This window comes from Podarcis erhardii (genome assembly GCF_964252035.2).
Source record: "Podarcis erhardii genome assembly, chromosome: 10".
NCBI classification, from domain to species: domain Eukaryota; kingdom Metazoa; phylum Chordata; class Lepidosauria; order Squamata; family Lacertidae; genus Podarcis; species Podarcis erhardii.
The window spans coordinates 41059985-41080038 of record NC_138500.1 but is presented as its reverse complement, the minus strand read 5'-3'; the positions used below and the strand labels follow the sequence as shown (position 1 = coordinate 41080038).

The 20054-nt window shown below is 40.2% G+C and overlaps 1 protein-coding gene across 2 annotated transcripts in view; it reads left to right on the top strand.

Annotated features, from left to right (window-relative positions):
- The window catches only part of METTL25 (methyltransferase like 25), a gene marked incomplete at its 5' end in the record, with an annotated part of 47373 nt that extends 35216 nt beyond the window's left edge, over positions 1-12157 (top strand). For both annotated transcript variants that reach the window (XM_081878586.1, XM_081878585.1), the window contains 4 exons: positions 1858-1951; positions 8481-8555; positions 9448-9519; positions 11872-12157. In XM_081878586.1, the coding sequence (XP_081734712.1) occupies positions 1858-1951; positions 8481-8555; positions 9448-9519; positions 11872-11976 (346 nt within the window). In that variant the 3' untranslated portion in view covers positions 11977-12157. The remainder of the gene's footprint in view (positions 1-1857; positions 1952-8480; positions 8556-9447; positions 9520-11871) is intronic.
- Positions 12158-20054: the final 7897 nt, after the last annotated feature.

Sequence of the window (20054 nt, the reverse complement as noted above, 5' to 3'; positions counted from 1 at the left end):
TGCAATTTAGTTAAATCGCCGCCCATACTCACGAAGTAGCGCGCTTTGACTTTTCCAGTCGAGTGAAGTACAGGGGCTGGGCTGCGTAAGGGATCTGGCACGTCCGGGGTCACCAGATGTAGGAATGAAAATCACGACAGACGAGCAGTGGGTGTCATGAGAGGCGTCTGCCGGGAAGTCCCGGGAACTCTCCTTTATTGAATATTACAAACATTGCCACAGGTGTGCTTGTGGCTGATTGGTTGATACAAACACAAAGAAACTCGTTGCTTATTGGTTAATGCAAATGCAAGGCGGGAATTACATGTGAGGGGTGGGAATTACATGTGAACATTAATCACTGGTAGATTAAAGGCTGGGAGACGAGGTTGGGACTAGACAAGCATGAAACCTCCTAATTAATAATAACTAAAGATTAATATGGCATAAAACAATTACTAATGATTGATCATAACATGAAAGAATACAATAATCAAGTTCTATAGATGTGGTCAGTTATGCATGGAGAACGAGTCACCATGAACTTAAGGTGAACTGAGCGATGAGGGAATGTCTTGGTGTTTGGAACAGGTTCGTACAGTGTGTGCAGAAACAGAGAAAAGATTATAAGCAAGACTTCCCAGAATGCAAGAGAAAAGAAGCAATGCTTCCCATAAGGCCACAGTTATGTGCAGAGGGAAAACATATGTGCAGAAGGAAAACTTCCCTTTATCTCCCCCTTTCTTTTCTTATTTGCGAGGCATACTGGGTAAGGCAAAAATGTTTCGGGATTAGTGGTGTGCCAGCAAATGCCCGAAATAAGTTCGCCAGGGAGGATGGGACAGAAGATACCACGAGATACGTGGTTTGCCAGCGCATGCTCGAGATAACTCTGCCCATTTCGGGATATCAAATCCAAACTCTTCAAATCCAAAGCTATCCACCCCCTACCTGTGCACCTTATATATTGTCTACATTGGTATTCTTCAACCTTGGGTCATCAGATATTGTTGGACTGCAATTTATATCTCTGACCACTGACTAAGCTGGATGGGGATGATGGGCCTTGTAGTCCAAGAACATCTGGTGAACCCAAGGTTGAAGGAACACTGGTCTACATGATACAACTATGGACTGTATAATACAGTCGTACCTTGGATCCCAAATGCCTTGCAGTCAAACGTTTTGGCTCCTGAATGTCCCAAATCTGGAAGTCAGTGTTCCGGTTTGCGAACATTCTTTGGAACCCAAACGTCCGATGCAGCTTCTGTAGTTTCCAATTGACTGCAGGAGCTTCCTTTAGCCAATCGGAAGCCACACCTTGGTTTTGGAAGTCGTACAGACTTCTGGAACGGATTCCGTTCAACTTCCAAGGTACCACTGTATTTGTTTAGTTGCTTAGTCGTGTCCGACTCTTCGTGACCCCATGGACCAGAGCACGCCAGGCACTCCTATATAGGGCTGTATAATATCTTCTTTCTTTAACATGCAAGAATAAGTATTTTAGTTAATACAAATGCATTTGGAATCATCGCTCAGTTGGTAGAACACAAGACACTGAATCTCAGGGTTGTGGGTTCGAGCCCTATATTGGGCAAAATATCCCTACATGGCAGGGGGTTGGAGTGGATGACCCTTGTGGTCCCTTCCAGCTCTACAATTCTATTATCTATGATCTACTGGCATCCCCAGTCTTCTTTGATCTATGATCTGTATTCCCGATGAAGTTGAAAAGGAAACTTAAATATAAAACAGTATTTTATGTATTTCATTATTTTGTTAGGTCATTCATGCTTTCTGTTAATGCTCTCTGTGGAATGACAATATATAGCCTTCTAATGCAAGAAGAACAAAAATATGTCCTATTTATCATTTCAGTGATCGTAATATTGGGAAAGTATATTCTAAATCATCTTCCTTCTTGGATTATGCTCGAAAAGCTTTTAAAAAGCTTGAACTCGATGAGTCAGAGGTAAGTAGCTGATTACTCAATACATGCAATTCACCTTCATAGATGACAGTTTATTTTAGTGGGTTGTTTGCTGGTGGAAGTTCTGCTGAAATCTGAAAGCTTATGTTGTCTTGACAGTTGCTGAAATGCATATCTACTGTAGATTTGTCTTAAGTTACACATACCTATCAGTTCCAAATTGTTGCAAGTGGAATATTTGGAAGATTTTATTCCACTCTTCCAATTTAATTTCCTGTAATTGATAAAAAGCAAAAAATTACAAATCAGTGATAGTGAAATAGCAGGAATTGCATATGCCAAGAGCGGTTGTTATTTATTATTATTATTATTATTATTATTATCTTCCCCACCCATCTGGCTCAGTTTCCCCAGCCAATCTGGGCGGCTTTCAACAGAACATTTAAAACAGAATAAAACTTCAAACATTTAAAAACTTCTCTAAACAGAGAAGGATTCCTTCTCCCTCTTCGGACACAACATCCTCACTGTAAATATTAAATAGTGCTAAAGAGAATTATTTGGATTTTTTTTTCTGAAATAGGGCCTTGCGTAATATACTAAGGGATTTTTCTGTATGTGTAATAAATAATATATATATGAATTCATGTATATATGGTAGAAATTCCATTTATGTCTCTATTCCCAGGGAAATGGAGACCGCAGTCCTGTGCACACTTGCTAGTGAATAAGTCCCATTGAAATAAATGGGGATAGTGTCCAAATGAACATGTGTTGGATTGCACAGCACATGTTCAATAGATATGCTTTGAGTAGGGGTTTTTTTAAATTAAAAATATATATCACTAAATTAGCAATATTGGTTTTGTCAGTAAAATTTGATGTTCCCCAGAACATTTTATATTGAGAAGTTTTTTTCTCCCCGCATATGCGGGAAGACTCACAGATTATTCTGTTTACTGAATTGCATTTTCAGTTTCTTGCCCTTTTTTGACATCATCTGGAACTTATTGCTACATTTATTGGATATAATGTGTGTTTGTTATTTCTGGTGTTTTCTTTTTAACAAGCTTATATTTCTAAAGAAAACCTGCAAGAGCCCTTGTTCTAATGCGTTGACATTGGTTTTACTTCAGGCAGAAATCAAGTGCCTGTGATCTAAAGATCTCTTCAGACTAAGCAATTTGGATTGAAGCCCATTTAATTTCAATAGAGGAAGTTACTTTAAAAATTGAGAATTAGTTAAAAAAGAAACTTAACACACACAACTATGAGGTTATTAGAAAAACGCTGTAAGCAAGGCTCAAATGGATCCTGGGTCACAAATTACAAACTGTACAGCATTTCCCAGGATATGTGGACATGGTTACATAGCAAATTAACAGAAAGTAACCTTTGGAAAAAAGTGGATAAGATTAGTACCTAATGATTTGCTACTTTTACATTTCTCAATAAGGAATGTCATATCTTGTCACCACTATTTTCTTCTGTCCTTCAGCCTCTCTTTTTGAGAAGTTCAGACATGGATACCTATCTTACATTTTCTGTAGAAAATACAGGTGCAAAGAATTAATTCAGTTTCTGTGTAGCCTCTTACCCCTCCCCCTTTAACACACCTTCTCATTCAACAGTCCAAGCTCCTCCTTATCCTGTTTCTCTCTTCTCCTTTAGCTCAAACAGGAGTGCAGGCGCTGTCTTAAACCCTTTCCTAAAGCCTCTTTGAAGTAGCTCTCACACGTGAGCTGCTTCAAGTAACACTTTTGCACATGGCTTTAATACCCACTCAGCTGATGTGCTGGGATTAAATCTTGCTGCCTTGGCTGTGCAATCTTGTTCCCTGCACAGCCAAGGCAGAATTACTGTATTTTTCACCCTATAGGACACACTTTTTCCCCTCCAAAAGTGAAGGGGAAATGTGTGTGCGTCCTATGGGGCAAATGCAGGCTTTCGCTGAAGCCTGGAGAGCGAGAGGGGTCGGTGCGCACCGACCCCTCTCGCTCTCCAGGCTTCAGGAAGCTGGAGCGGAGCGCGCCCCGTGGGGCGCGGAGCGCGCTTCAGGAAGCTGGAGCTGAAGCTGCAGCGGAGCGCGCCCCGGGCTTCGGGCAGATATCCGCAAGCCTTGGGAGCCCGGCGCGACTTCCCACCGGGCTCCCTAGGCTTGCGGATAGCAGCCTGCTTCCCAAAGCCTGGGGCGCGCTGAGCAGCACTCCCCGGGCTTTGGGCAGATATCCGCAAGCCTGGGGAGACCGGTGGCAGTTCCCGCAAGCTCCCAAGGCTTGCAGATAGCAGCCTGTTCTGGGGGCTGGGGGGGGAAATAATTTTTTCTTTTCTTTATTTCCCCTTCCAAAAAACCTAGGTGCGCCCTATGGGCCGGTGCGCCCTATAGGGCGAAAAATACGGTAAACCTTGTCTTCCCACCCATCAGCTGATTATCACTAGTGACATTGGCTGATGAGCATGGTTTGGAGAAAGTGGCCTCACAGACCACATCAGAGCCTCTGGCAGGGTTAGTCTTTGGTCTATGTTCTCCTTTAAGGTCAAGCACTTCGGCTCAGTTGTCTTGGTTCAGAGACTCTAGTTTTAGCATACAAACACATCCACTCTGAGTATAATCCCACCTGGAAGCACCAGGGGATTTAAACTGGGACCTACTACAGGAACCTTCTACCCCTGGGACCTTCTGCTCCTGGGTTGTGACTCTTCCCAAAGGCCCAACATTATGGTTCTCTCCTTGGGCTCTCTCCCATTATGGAAACCATGTCGTACTGTACGCTCATTTCCCAGTTCTACCTTGTCCCTTTTTGGGTGATCAGAAATATATTCACCCTCATTCACTCGAGATAATTTGTCCTGATGAACTGGATGCTTTCCAACTTCAAACAGCTGCAACCCAAGGGTTAATTTTAAAAGCTGCTCTGCAACCTTTTTGATGTTAAGTACCATCAGTGCCAACCTAGCAGTTCAAAAGCACAGCAAAGTGCAAGTAGATAAATAGGTACCACTCCGGCAGGAAGGTAAATGGCGTTCCTGTGTGCTGCTCTGGTTTCGCCAGAAGCGGCTTAGTCATGCGGGCCATATGACCCGGAAAAACTGTCTGCGGAAGCGGACGAATGCTGGCTCCCTCGGCCTGTAAAGTGAGATGAGCGCCGCAACCCCAGAGTCGTTTGCGAATGGACTTAATTGTCAGGGGTCCCTTTACCATCAGTGTGGTTCTGCCCTGGTTTGAGGAGAGCTTATCGCTATTTGAAGAGCTGACTTGTCACGAAACACCCCCCAGGGACTAAGAATCCACATCCCTTATCTGCGTACCTCTGTATAAACCACGCATGAGACCTCTCAACTCAGCCTACCTAGCTGGCCCCACTTGTGAAACAGAGAGCATCTCACCAAAAGCTGGCTTGCGGGTCCTGGTTTTCCTATGTAGAAAACTACATTCTGTTTCCAGGAATTTCACCACTGTTGTTTACTCATCCTACCAGGCTGTCTAGTCAAAGCATTGGCAACCTTCACACCAGGCAGGCTAGTTAGCATGCAGCCCAGACACCTGTCAAACATCTCTTTGCGCTTCTAAGGAGTGAATCACGCACTACTAAGACACACACCCCCAATCCCTGGAGGTGTGTCCTCAGTGTGAGAGGATATCAGTTAGTCCCCCAAGGAATGAGTCAGCCCTTAAGGCATCACTTTTCTTTTTCTTGGAGTGACACCCTCTTTCCTTGAGAACCTCATTCTTCATGACAGCAAAGAAGCTGTCAAGTGAGCCACAGAAGCTCTTGGGACATTAAATTACAAGCCTGAGCACGCAAGCAAGGCAAGGAATGTGGGGGAATTGCCTTTCTCCCATTATCTCCTTGCTTGGAGAAGTAGCAGGTGCCTTCATTAGGCACATTGTGTTGATCTAGTTGTTCATCCCAACCAGAGGTTGTCTCGTTTACTTCAGTGTCAAGGAATTCAGAGTTCTTTGTTCATGTATCCAGAACTGAACAACCAGAAAGAAGCTTTGTAGATTTGATAGGTGCCATTTGTTTTGGTGAGATCTCTCTTTGGTACATGCAATTTCAATCTTCCGCATTATTTATTCAGGAGTCTCACCAAGTTCAGTGGAACCTATTCTCAAGTAAACGTACCACCTTAGTGTGTGGGTGTGTTTAGTTTCGAAGCTGTTGAGGGGTTTGGTTTGCCATTCCTTATTAACTTGATTTATAATGCAAATAGGTCATCCGAATCTTAAGTTGTAACGAGCATTTCAGCAAGAACATTTACCAGCCAATTGTGGAAAGGAAGATATAGTCCTGCTGTCAAAACGGGATTATGAAAGGTTGCTGTTAAAACTGTATAAAGCACATATATTAATGCAGTATTTCAAGGATGGCTGTCGTTTAAATATAAACCAACATATAATCTGTGTACTGCCAGTGCCAAATTCCAGTTTAATCTGATAAGGAGTTTTAACAGCTGTAGTATTTACAAGAATCAGCTGGCAAACTACAGACTTCACTTTAAAATATGCAAACCGAAAATCCCCAGCGCCAACAAGGTGTTGGAGAAGAAGGAACCAGTCTGTCATTTGAGGCATTCCACTGCTGTCATAGTGAGCTGATCTCTCCTTTTATGTGAGCATTTGCGTAGCAGGATGCAAGGTAATTTTTAGTTTGTACCTCCTGTTTTTATTCTAAAGATGCTGTAATTTAGGGATCTGCATAGAATAGTCTTCTTTTGACTCATTTAGATCTCTTCATATCTCCTTCACATGTAGGGCATGAGAAGCTTTCTTGGATTTCCTATGAGTCAGTTCAGACATAAGCAAATTGTGGTTTGGCCATCAATAATAGGATTCGAATTGCTGCACTTCTTTTCTCCATCCCTGGTTTAAACAGATGTCTCATTTAGGCATTATGGATTGTGAAAACTATGGTTTGTTTCAACATCAGCATTGAAAGCCCAGTTTACAGTTTTGGTTTGGGGACAAAATAGTTTTTGCAAACTAAGGGGAGGCAGAAAAAGTAAGGCATAAACCTCTAGCCTGTTCATAACAGCCAAGCATACTTTAGCTGCTACATCTTAGTGGGGATAGTATACATCAGTCTTCTGGGTTGAACCCCTGCCCACTTTTTACTCTAAGTTCCCTTATGATGAAATACATTTCTGCACTTAAAACGAGATTTTAAATTGGGCTGCAAATACAGTAACTTCATGCACCTTCACCCCCTTTCTCCAAGGCCTTCATGGGCAGCTTATCTTCTCCCACCCCCACCCCCCTGAAAATATGCTCTAGAGACATTTTGGACCTTCCAAAGTGTGTGAGAAGTGAAATAAGATCGGCAGGGGGCAGGGGGAATTGGAAAAAAAATGACCTACAGACACTTCTGCCAGATCCAAGCCCCTTTCACAAAGCGTTACTTACGTTCATAGAAGTGCACTCTTGGCTTGAACTCAGAGTTCTCAACCTTCTTCCAAGCTTTTAATCTTCCTCTTGTGGAATAACATAATTCAATAAAAGCAAGTTTTGAATCAGTTTATTTGATTTGTTTGCAGTAGAAGATGCCTGAGAAGTTTAACAATGGGCTACAACCTATGTATTCCCTTTTACCCATAATGTTGCTAAAATTTCTAGAAGCTGCTCTCGGTGGTATTTATCCTTCCCCTTCTCCTCTATTCACTCTCTTACATACAGAAGCTATATTCTCTGACTTACCTAAGCTGTTTGTTTCCCTGGCTTTTGTTGGTGTCTTGTAGCATATTTGGGCTGAAACCATACATGCAATTACGGACATGGTTGGAACCAGAATGTGAATGCAGATCATTGGCTGTGGAATCTGAGGACCAAGTCTTGGACAACCTTCCCTGTATAGTTGCTGTTTGTGTGGTTGCACCACACACTGCTCTGATATTTAAAATACAGAGACCAAGTAGAAAAGAAGGATGATGTGCTTACTCCCTATGGTTGCATAGCACAAAGGGCATCCATATGATGCACCCATGCCAGATGATTTTCCTGTTTCAAAGTATTTTAGCTACTTTGAAACATTCTAGAATGTTGCCTCTTTTACCAAAATGCCCTACATTTCAAGGAGCCTAGCCTTGTTTTTAAGAGATTCAGTATTTCATATTCTGATGCCTGTTTTAAGAATGCTTCCCCAAATGTAGAATGGCTACCCCATATTGTATGCAAAGGATCTAGGAACGTTGTCTCCACTTCCAGTAGAGAGCACCAGCCTTACAATGCAATACCAAACATGTTAACTCTGAATTTATGTCCCACTTAATTCAACAGGTCTTTCTTTCTAGTATAAATGTGCTTAGGGTGGCATGCGTAGAGTGATTTTATCCCCCCCCCCTCTTTTTATAAAAAAAGTATAATTTCGCTGTAGAGCAATAACACAGGTAAGAGACATAAACAATTTCGGGAGTGAAAAATTAGTCCTGCAAAGTCATTATAGTAAGTTGGGAAATTATTGATTGTAAAATGAAATTTCTGTTGGGTTTCAAGTATTTTTAATTAGAGAAAATAATTTTAGTATCTGCCTCAGGTAGGTTTTAATTGCCATCATCAATTTTCCTGTTATTGCAGATTTCAGACAGCCTCATAATGGAGTACTTTGAAAAATACAAGCACAGAATGAATGAGCTGGAAGCTTTTAATATGGTAAAATCACAGTTTCGGAAAAGTTGTTTTGTATGTTTATGTTAGGCCACAGTTGGGTTGTGTTAAACTTTTACGATGGGGTGGATCAGTTTATATTGTGATATACTCTCTACAGGAAGAAAAAACCAACCCTTAACTGGGAGCATATTCTCTTCCAAAATTATATTAGGTGTCAGTAGAATAATGAGAACATATGGAGATTCTTTTTCAAGTATAATAAATGTAAAAAAAAAAGTTGGGCTCCTTTTGAACCCATATTGGTCTCTGTTCGTTCCTTTTAATACATTTCATTGTTGGTTCCCTTTTAACAAGATTTCTGCCACTTGCAATGTGCTTTGCATGCTGAGTTATACCTCAAAGCTACTTGATAATAGATGCCATGCCTATTGCATTTCACAGACTTTGATCTTTATTGCACTGATTTTCTGAAGATGCCCAATAGGGTAGACTTGGCAAGGTTGCAGTTGTACTGTTTCTTTGGCAGTGCCCACCTTCCTTAACTGTTTTGATGGGAAAGAGTTGAAGAGTCTGGTAGTACAGGATCAATGCCAAGGGCCATTTTGGTAACCTATCATGAGAAAAAAGATTGTAGCTAATTATATATATGTAACTAACATAATTTGTATAACAAATTATTGAATGATTAGCCCCCTGTCATGGACAAATTCTGTCTTACTAAAGGTACCTCCTTGTCAGCCTAAGTGAAAAACTACTGGCCCAGTACCTTTGAAGTTCATAATTAAGCCCTGTAAAATAATGAGATGAAATATATAATAATTTCATGAAATGCAGCACCAAACAACAAAACAACATGGAAACTGTATTGGAGGGACATTGCTTGTTTGCGGTAATGGAATTATATTTCTCTCCTGTGGCTAAATGTTTCTTTCAGTTGAAAGTTGTTCTGGGACCTTGTATTGAGGTGCTGATTCTTCTAGATCGTCTCTGCTACCTCAAAGAACAGGTAATTCTTAGCAACGTGACACAGCAGAATAATACTTTTTCGTATTAAGAGAACAACAGCAGCATGCATGATTTTCACAGATTTGGAAAAGTTTTAAGTGTCCAATCCATCACTCCCAATGTTGTGCCGCAGATGTTTTTACTTTGGGAAATCTGTTGCAGTAAAGTTTTTATGTTCTTTTAATTGCATGGTAAATTACCAGTAATAAAGAAACAACATTGCCTAAACAGATATTTTGACGGTTAGTAGTTGAAGTGCTCAAACCATTTTGACTTTGCATATCCTGCTGTTTTCTGCATGATCTTAATATTAAGGTAACACCTTTATTTAATATGCAACCAGTGCTGTTTCCAACAGGTATGTGTTTGTGGTGCATGGTACCTTCAGCAACATGGTTCATCCCTAGCTGTTCAAGTAACATGTTAACTAATCCAGAATCAAGTTATTGATATGGACTACCAGCAATTTCAATGACTGTTTGTAGCAGTGTTGTTTGGTTCATGGGAATTTTTCTGTCCATAAACACTTCACATTTTGCTACCTAAGAAAGCTGGAGTCTGTAACCTTGGACAAAAACGTCCTCTAATCAGCTGTAATCTTGGTAAAGGATATGTTTTAAGCTTACTACTTACAGACCATTTCACATATTCATCCGCTCTCATGCAAGCGCTGGAATCACCACACTCACATGATCTCACTTGCGTACTATTCCAGAGATTGCCAAATGTATGAAATGGACCGTTGTGTCAGTACTAGAAATAAAGGGGGTGATTTTCATCATCTTGGGAATGAGAAATCACTTCTTAGAAAGGCTGGTGGTGAACAAGCTGCGCTTAAATTTGTACATAGTGATTTAAGTAGGAGAGTTGTCTTATGTTTTTTCCATCCTTTCACCCAAGGAGCAAACTGCATGCATGTGAGTGGGGCTGGCACTGATAACGTGCAGTGAAATTTCTGCAGAATATCTGACCTTTCACAAATAATGAATCATTGAATCGATACCTAACTTTTCTTCTTCTTTGCTTTTACAAGCACATCCATTGAGCTGCTCTGCTTTTCCTCCACAATTTTAAGTCCTTTAGAGAATCACAGAATCATAGAAAAGATTTATCCTAAGGGAGTTTTATTTTGTCTGCAGTGCAGCACTCGAGCAATTGATTTATAATAAATGTGTGCTTTTGTTCTTACCGGTTATTTTTAGAGGAACTGTTGAAATATTTAAATAACTATGTAACTTTTTTTTTCTTTTTACAAATGCCAGCTAGTTTTAAATTATGAAAGCTTCAGTTCCACGAGCCCCCCTTCAGCAGGTGCACATAAAACAGCACTCCTTCTTCCCCTGGATTTCAAAAACCAAAATATGGATTTCAAAAGCACTGCGCAAGTGGGGCTGGAAGTCAGAAACTTCACATGATGTGAGGTTATTACTTCATAGACCTCTAGTGATCTGCACAGTAGTATTCTGAATTCACAAGAAAAAAGGGAAATCAGTTCAGTAGCATTCATCACTGACTTAACTTGGCTAAATTTACTGTTGAATGAGATTTATGCCCATGCTGCTAGCATATCTAGCATTGCTTTTCTGTGCCGTTCTGCTAGTGTTAGTTATTATTGTACTTATGCCAGTGGCAGCACAAGAGATTTTGGTGCCTGAGGCTGCAAAGCCAAATGATGCCTCCTGAGCATAATACATATAAAAAATAAAACAAATAATTGACAAATGTGCTGCCCTTTAAGGATACCTCCCCAATCTGCCTTTGGCCAGCCCTGCCATACAGCTGACATAGCAAAAGTTGGTATAAGATATTTTGACTTTGTGTCGGAAGAAAATCAACCCAAAGTGATGAAGGCACGTTAATGAAGACACTTCTTGTCTCACCTGCCTACCTTGTTTAGATAAGAAGTTCTATTAACTTATACTGTTGCCACAGTGCAGTCTCCTGCACATGTTGACAGAGGGCAGCTCATAATATCAGCTTGAAGGAGCTCGTGTGAGGCGGAGCATGGGGAAAGAGTTCTGCCTCCGCTTCTTAAGACAGCTGCTGGGCTCTTGGGCTAGTGGATAGAATCCGATGAACTAAGAGCTCCGTGTAGTTTTAGTAGCAAATTCACAAGAAAATAACTAAGAGCAATAAAACAGCCTCCTTTCAAAACCATAGCTTTTGAAATTGTAATTGGCAGCAGTGAAACTTCAAGCAAACAACACTGGAGGATGAATGTTAGACACACTTTGTGTGTGTTACAGAATTTGTTAGGTAATTTTTATTTTTTTAGGGAAAAAACATATTGCCGTATCTGAGCTTTCAAGTCAAATGCCTTTCTGATGTACTCTGATCAAGTATTATTTTACAGGACAACATTGCCTGGTCTGGACTGGTAAAATTATTCGATCCCATAAAATCCCCCAGATGCTATGCAGTTGTGGCTCTGAAGAAACAGACTTTCACATGCAAGTAAATTGATCTAAGTCTGGGAAGTGATACTGCTATTGTACTTTAAACACAAAAGTTTCTTTTTACACTTACTCTTCTGTTATCAACTGTTCTGTTAATGGCTTATTTTTAAAGTTTTAATGTTTTATAAATCAGGAAATATGTACAAGAAAAACAAAAATAAACTATCCTTTGTATACCATCAAGTACCTGCAACATGAAGTGTGAAATTTTACCTTTGCCTTACGTGGATAGTACAACAGGATTGTAAAATTTTCATGAAAAATAAGCCGAGCGAGGGGTAGAAGAGAGAGGTCCATGATCATATATCCCACTGTAAAACTTTTTAGATCATTTATCCGCTAATCCCTTTATACTTCCATCCTGATTTTTTGTTCTGAAGATAGACAATGTGAAAGAATTTGAGCAGTTTGGACTCTGCAGGCTTAAAGACTTCATTCCTGATGCTCCCCCACTGGCCAAACACATGTGGAAAAATTAGTTCAGGGACTCAAAGGTCGCCTGTCTAGCCTGGCATCAGGTTGGTAACTTTATCTGGCAACTGCATGTTAAGGAACAGGCCTTGTGAGATCAGAATCTTTTGAATTTCTCTTAACATTCTGGATGGTGATCGCAAGAGTTTGGTATCCAAAATTCACAAGTTGCTTATTAATAAGGATATGAGCACAGTGGATGGATGGGGGTGGGGCGTGGAAACTAGATTGTAACATCAGTATTGACAATGACTGTTGGAACTCTACGTGGGGGAAATTCCCTTTTAAATCCATCTCTGCTTCCACAAGAGAACTGGTGTTGAAATATTAACAGAAATGGTACATCACATCTCTCTGACACACATCAGCTTTCCCTATTCCACCCTTTGTTGGGGAAGGGAGGTGCAAGGATACAAGAACCTTCTGACATATGTGGTGGACCTGCAGCAAGGTTAACAAATTTTGGGACCGTGTTTCCTCCAAAATAGATAAAATAACTGTAGAGCGAGCACATTTGTTAAATCCTCTGATCTGACACTTTTGAATCTCTTCCAAGATGAGAATGCTGACTTGCACTTTGAACCTTTAATTGCCTTTCTGGTAATGACAGCCATATCAGTAACGGCCAGAGTCTGGAAGCACCCAGAAGGAGCAACCCTGGACAGTTGAGTTAGCCAAGCTTGGCAGATTGCACTCATTGAAAATGAAACACAGAAACTTTTTTTTGGTGGACTGGTTCTGTTTTATTGGTTATACGAGTGAGAGCAATAATAATAGAGGGGTCCCTGCAGCATTTAAAACCTTCTCAACAGTGTAATTTTCTTTGTCTTTTCTGTGTTTGCATACCTGGAACTCCCCTCCCCCCCCCCCATCATTGAGTTTGGTCTATGTAATGCCCTGTATCTCTGCTGCGTATTGTAGGGCAGTTATTCAATTAAATAAATAAATTTGATAAAGACTAAATGTATGAAAAATGAGATCTAAATCGCCTCCTGCCCCCTCTTATTATTTGCATCTTCATATGGGGGATTTTAGTTCGTTTGTTTTTTAAGCCGGTAAGAAACAAATGCCTCCTCCCACAGTGCCACTGCCCCCAATTTATTTTAGATCCCCCTGCGACTGCTTTTAATTTTTTAATCAAAACGTAAAGCTCTCCAGTCCCAGATTTCCTGTATCTTAGCTGTCCTCTTGAACATCTTCAGTGTCCTTTTGCCCTTACGGGGAGGAAGGTTCTGCCCATCTCATCTGTCTTACCACGGCAGAACTGACCGTGACTAACCTCATTCAGCTTAGCCTGCTGTGAAAATATTTGGGAGAAGAAGCAGGAAGGAACTTGTGGCTGTCTCTTCTATTGCCTACATCTAAAGGCATAGTGCAATAGCTGCTGGACCATAAAGGACTGTGGATACAGCAGTGGATATTGGAAACAAGAAAGATGATGAGTGAATTCCCCTAAGAGCTCACCCGTAGAAGGCTCAGGAAGTACCCATTGCTGTGATATGCTGCACCATTATCTCACAGAAGCATTTCCCAGCTGCTCATTGCTGTTTTGGCTCATCTGACACAAGTGATATAAATGTGACCAACAACATCCACTTCTCCCATTACACGGCAAGGCAGGGAGGTATGACCCGCTGGCTCATGCAGTGATGAATATATATTTGCCTATTTTGGAGTACACATGAAATAGGGAGGCATTCAGTAGTGTACCCTCCTCTAACACAAGGCAACCATCAGCAAAACAGGTAGAGGAGGCATTCTCAGTGATTGCTGCTTCTCCTTATGCACACCCCATCTGCTGCAGAAGGTTCCTTAACCTCCCAGAGCAGATTTTTGGGGGCAAGGGACTGAGGAAAAGGAGGAATTGCCAAAAAATGACCTCCTTTACCATTTGGAGGATAGATACATCAGTGGAGGAGACACCATCACATATGATTCATAATGCATAAAGGGGCCCTAAGATTCTTCTCATTGAGAAAATTCATATCTATATTTTAAAGTACATTATTCAATGTCAAAAGTTGTTTTTTTAAAAAAAATATTTGAAATTATCAAGATAACACAAATTAAAACTAATTAATTACCCCTTCTGGATTTCCCCCTATACCCCCCCCCCCCCAGTTTCCAATGTCTCCCCTTTGTTTCCTTGCACACCTTATATTTTTCATTCAATCTCAAGTCCATTAATAACCGTGATACATGGTACTTCATAGATGCACTCAATGTCAAAAGGTTTTTGAAACGATAGCACAGTATTTCTTTTTAATTTTTTCATTATAAGTATATGTTCACAAAGAACTGGGGAATAACTTATATCAGTGTGGAATAAGTTCTTTCCTTCCTCTTCTTGTGTTTTTATTACACTTTTATATAACCTTTTAAAAAATTTGCTTCCTTTATAATATGTCACCAAACTTGATGAGATTTTAAATGGATTACATTTCCAACTGGTTTGTAGTAATCTTGAATTATGATAGAATTATCCTTACACTAGTGAGTGATGTTGGGAATCTTTCCATTCTGCGGTATCCATTGCTGCTGGTACAAAATTACCGTATTTTTTGCTCTATAAGACTCACTTTTTCCCTCCTAAAAAGTAAAGGGAAATGTGTGTGCGTCTTATGGAGTGAATGCAGGCTGCACAGCTATCTCAGAAGCCAGAACAGCAAGAGGGATTGCTGCTTTCACTGTGTAGCGATCCCCCTCGCTGTTCTGGCTTCTGAGATTCAGAATATTTTTTTTCTTGTTTTCCTCCTCCAAAAACTAAGTGCGTCTTATAGAGCGAAAAATACGGTAGTTGTCATTTTTCAGGTTGGGCAACAGTCCATCAAAAAAAAAAAAAAAAGCATTTTAGAATTTGAGTAGGAATCATCTATAAAATATTATGAGAGAGAGAAATATAATATTGTAAAATGTGATTATGCACCTGCATTACTCTACCGACAACTTTTACAGCCAACCCCTACTGAAATTGTAATTACACAAGAGCTTCCTTTCTAACAAGAGCTTCATGCTGATGGCTGTAGGCTGGTCCATATACTCCAAAAACCTCTGCTTGCATACACTACCATATGAACCAGTCTAACTTTGCCTCTTGCTGTTGAATTAAACATGAAAGAGCAGCATTTGCTGACATGGTGGCATCATGCTGCAATTAATTCTTCTGTGTGGTTGTGTCCACATAGTTCCTTACTGGAGATAATTTTTGGCTCTATGAAGTGACCCTGTGGCCTTTTGCAAGTGACATATTGCAAATTCAAGTTTTTCAGGGCATGAGCTCTGCACATTCTGCAGCTAACTGAAAATGTCCTCGGACTCTGTAGGTAGCATGGATTTAGTTACTGGTGCTACTGGCTACATGAAGACATATTTATTTGTTGATGTTTTCATCCTTATGAGTAGCCTCATTAAACCTGCAGATGTTCTGTCAGTGGGAAGTAAATGAGAGATTGTTATTTTAAGTCACAGCACTTTTTAATAACAGTTTTACAGCGTATAATGTAGATGAGAAACCTTCTGTTCCCATGCATAAAACTTAGTTTATTTAATTACCTCCAAATTAACAGCATACGTATTAGAATCATGTATAATTAGTAAAACAAACATTTAATATGAATTGTTTTGAAAGATTGCACAGAAAGCAAATGATTACTCACTAGAAGTCAGTAGTTGTTGTGTGACAGGGTTAAAGAGTCCCAAACGTTGCAATCATAACCCCACTTACCTGCAGCTGAACTCAGTAGGACTTACTTATGAGTAAAAATAGGATTGCACTATAGTTATTTAATATTGCTTTCTACCATTCCGAAAAAGGAAAATCAATTTCTCCTAATGCTGGCATAACACTGTTATTGTAAAATTGCTAAGAAATATGTTCAGGATTATTATACTGTGCATTAGTGGTGTGTATGTGTGTGGTTGAAATTTTTCATATTGAAAAAGAATTCCCATTGGATTAAAGCTATTGTGATTCTTATAAATTAAAAAATTTGCCTGCCTTTCATGAGGTCCCGCCATGACTTAATGCAGCCACCACAAAAGAATGTGCCATCTATTGTCCCTGCTTAAGAAGTAACTGGGCAAGAATAGAAATCTCTGGCAGCACTAAGAGCTAAAGGCAGACCCTTTTCTTTCCTCAACTCTTGTTTCTTATGTCAGGATGTGTGTCATGGTATCAGCAGCCATACCCAAGAATCAGGCTGTGAGCACCACAGCAGGAGCCCAGGAAGAAGTATGAAATGAGATGGCAGGTGTTACTGTTGGATAAGATAGTGGAAATTGTATTCTCTGTTTTGCTTGGGCCATGTCACTTGAGCAAGAGCAAGAAATCTCTGCCTTTGGAACCTTCACAAGAGATGGGGTGTCAGCAGGAGCCTGTTTCTCAAGGACTAGGCTTGACCTGTGGCAGGTTTGCGGCACAATCCTAACTCTTCCTAATTAAATCGGGCTTTCTCCCAGGTGAGGGGATAGGATCACAGCCTTCCTTTTAAGGATTGCTGTCAGGCTTCGGGGAATCGGTTTCCTCCCCCGTGGCCGTAGATAAGAAGATCAAACGAAAGGAACGTCTCACCAGTTAAATTCTTTAATAATTACAGTGAAAGAAAGAAAAAAAATCTCCTAGAATGGCGGTGCTCCCAATTAAGGCTCATTCCCCCCCCCCATGTTAATCTACGTCACTTCTATGTTTTGTAATCTGAGTTTATACCCTCTGCACTTTCTGTTCTAACACTTTCTGAGCTCTCCATGTCTTTGGAGAAGGCGGGGGGGGGGGGAATGCTGTCCAGAGACTGTGAATCGGTTAACTCTCTCCTAGTGTTTCTTCTGCTAGCTGTTCCCCATCCAGTATTTCCCAGCTTCTGCCTTCTGAACTGTGCCCCTCTGCAAATCACTGTTCCAAATCTATACTGTCCCACTGCTCCTGGGAAGATTCAGGATTGGGGGAAAGGTGTGGCTCCCACCATTCTTCCTCAGTGCAGCCCTCCTCAGCACGGTCCCTGACAATTGCATTAAGAAGTGCAGTTCAAGCCAACTAAAGCACTCTTCAGAGACTCTGTACGCCAGACACAGCTGACATGGGCTTCTCCACATACCCCCCCCCACAGGAGGTAGCAGTGGTACATAAAGAATCCATCAAAGTGTTAGGGATATATAAGTATTCCATAAGACCCAACATTGCTCTCAAGGACCCTAGCCAGTGAAAATGGTCTTTGTGTTGGAGTCTACCATCTCATATAACCCATAGTTCCACTGAACTCAAAGGACATGCGTATACATGCATAAGAATGTGTTGTAAAACTGTAAATCGTAATAATGAAAAAAACGAGTTATTTCATCAATGGAATGAACCCTAGATGAAAGGAGAAACATATATTTTGTGTGTCAAATCATAACGGCCTGTGCATTCATTTTATTGACTTAACTTGTAGCACGCTCCAAGGTTAGAATTCTCCCAGAAATTTGATTTTGTATCCTGGGATCTCCCACCTGCAGTCTGAATTTTTGCCGTGTGGGTATGGCTCATCTGCTGTTTGTGAGAACCAGGCCATAGAATGCATTCTGAGTAAAGAAGGAAGGCACAGCGGGACAATAAATTAATGTAATGCTGCACAATTTGGAAGTTACAAGAGCTCTATTTTCCCAGATACACAGGAAATGGTGCACAAAGAAAAGAACTAATCCCTCCCTTAAAAAGGGGGCTTTGACTCCAAGCCAGTGACAGTTAGTATTCATGTTGACAAAGGTGTTGTGTAAGAACAGCTGCTTTTGAGCTCTACATGGGATTTATCAAGGAAAACAAGACACGGTAAATCCAGTCTGCTACAACCCAGACCATTAGTCAGATGCTCAAACTGCCTTAATTCACAAACTGTCAACTGCTTCACAGGCCGAAGATGAAAAGAGCAAAGTCACCTGCTTAGAGAATAATAGGTCGGTGGTGTCAAAACATCCTGGAAGGAAATTCCAGATCAGCAAACGCTACACTTATGTCTTCTGGGTTTTTCTGCTTTTTTCAATAAGTGCAGAACAAAACTATAAACATATATGTTAAAGCTAAATTGTCCAGGACCTTGCCTGTTCTTGGAATCATGAATTAAAGTTGACAGTACACTGCCTCACCACAGGATCTTTTCTCAACCATAAATCATGAATTCACTTGTCCTGGATTGAAAGACTTAAGTCATCAATAAGATGCACAGATGGTAAAAAGACATCAGATACATACAGATCTGAAGTTACTCCTAGCAAACTGGGTTCTGCGAGGGTATCCGTTATAGTAAGTAAACCCTAAAATATGCTTTTCAGAAGATTATCTGCTGGTCTTTATCCTGTTCATCTCAATGAATATGTAGTAAATTAAGAGCAACATTCCTTGGACCAGTAAAACTTATTGTGGGTTACAACAAGAAAGCACAATTTTGAAAGGCAAGTTTTGCTAAGCAACGTAATAAATCTTTGCTTTTTGTCAGTCTCCTTTTCATATGTGTGCAGCAGGCAAATTGTCAAACATAATAAAACAGAACTGAGTTCCAGTTTAAATCAATGCTGTGCATTCCACCACTAGTAACCACCTCTGTCAGCAAGTCAGAACACAATATAATCCCATATTTTATTTATGTTATATTATTGTTAAAAAGAAAAATACATTAAATGATACTTTACTTTATGCACTGTTCAACAATTCAGCCCAGCACTCATAAATGTAGAATATGAACCATAAATTTTGATTGATTTTTAAATTCCATTTTGGATGGTATTGCTCAGAAGAGAGTGCCATGGAAAATATTTCTAAAAGATTGTTTCAGTGAAAATTGTTTCCAGTGGGAGTGGAAAGTTACGAACTACAGGCAGGTCTTCAGGAAAGTGCTTGAACAATTAAAATAATATTTCAGGTTGTCAAAATAAGGAAAATGGTTTCCTTTGGTATGCTGATGTATTTTTGTATGCAATAATAAATTACCTTCAGCATGTGCTCAAAGATATCCTCTTTGTCTAATATATCTTTTGCCCAATGCTGATCCTTCGCAGTGACCATTTTTGTATTTGGCAAAACTTAGCTTGGGGCATGAGAGCATTCAGTCTGGCTGAAGAATCCTTGTGCTATGCCATCCCTGTTAAATAACTTAAAAGAGATGCATATTAAAAAATTAAAGAAACTGCCTGTGCATAGAAGCATTGTTTGTGCTCAGCAGCTGTTCCATTTCTATGCCAACCTAATTGTGGGACATAGGTACCCATCTTTTAGGAAAGGAGTCCTAGAAGAGTCAACCTTATTCAAGTCAAAGAAGGCAGTTCAGGTTGCATCAAAAGAGCTCCAGTGTAAATTGTCCTTTGAACGTTGGTCAGGCGCCTTTAATTTGTTTAGTTTTATTATAAATTTTATTATAAGTGTCCAAATACATGTGTATGAACACACAGTTTTTGAAAGCAACAGCAAACCAGTCGTTTAAAAATTCAAATGGAATCACACACACAAACTCAATTTGTACCAGCTATACAATTATAAATATACCTTATGTATAATATCTGTTTTAAGTTTTGCAGTAGTCAAGGGACTTTGATATCTATATAGGCAAATACAAACTACCCTTTCTAAGTATTGTTTGATTGA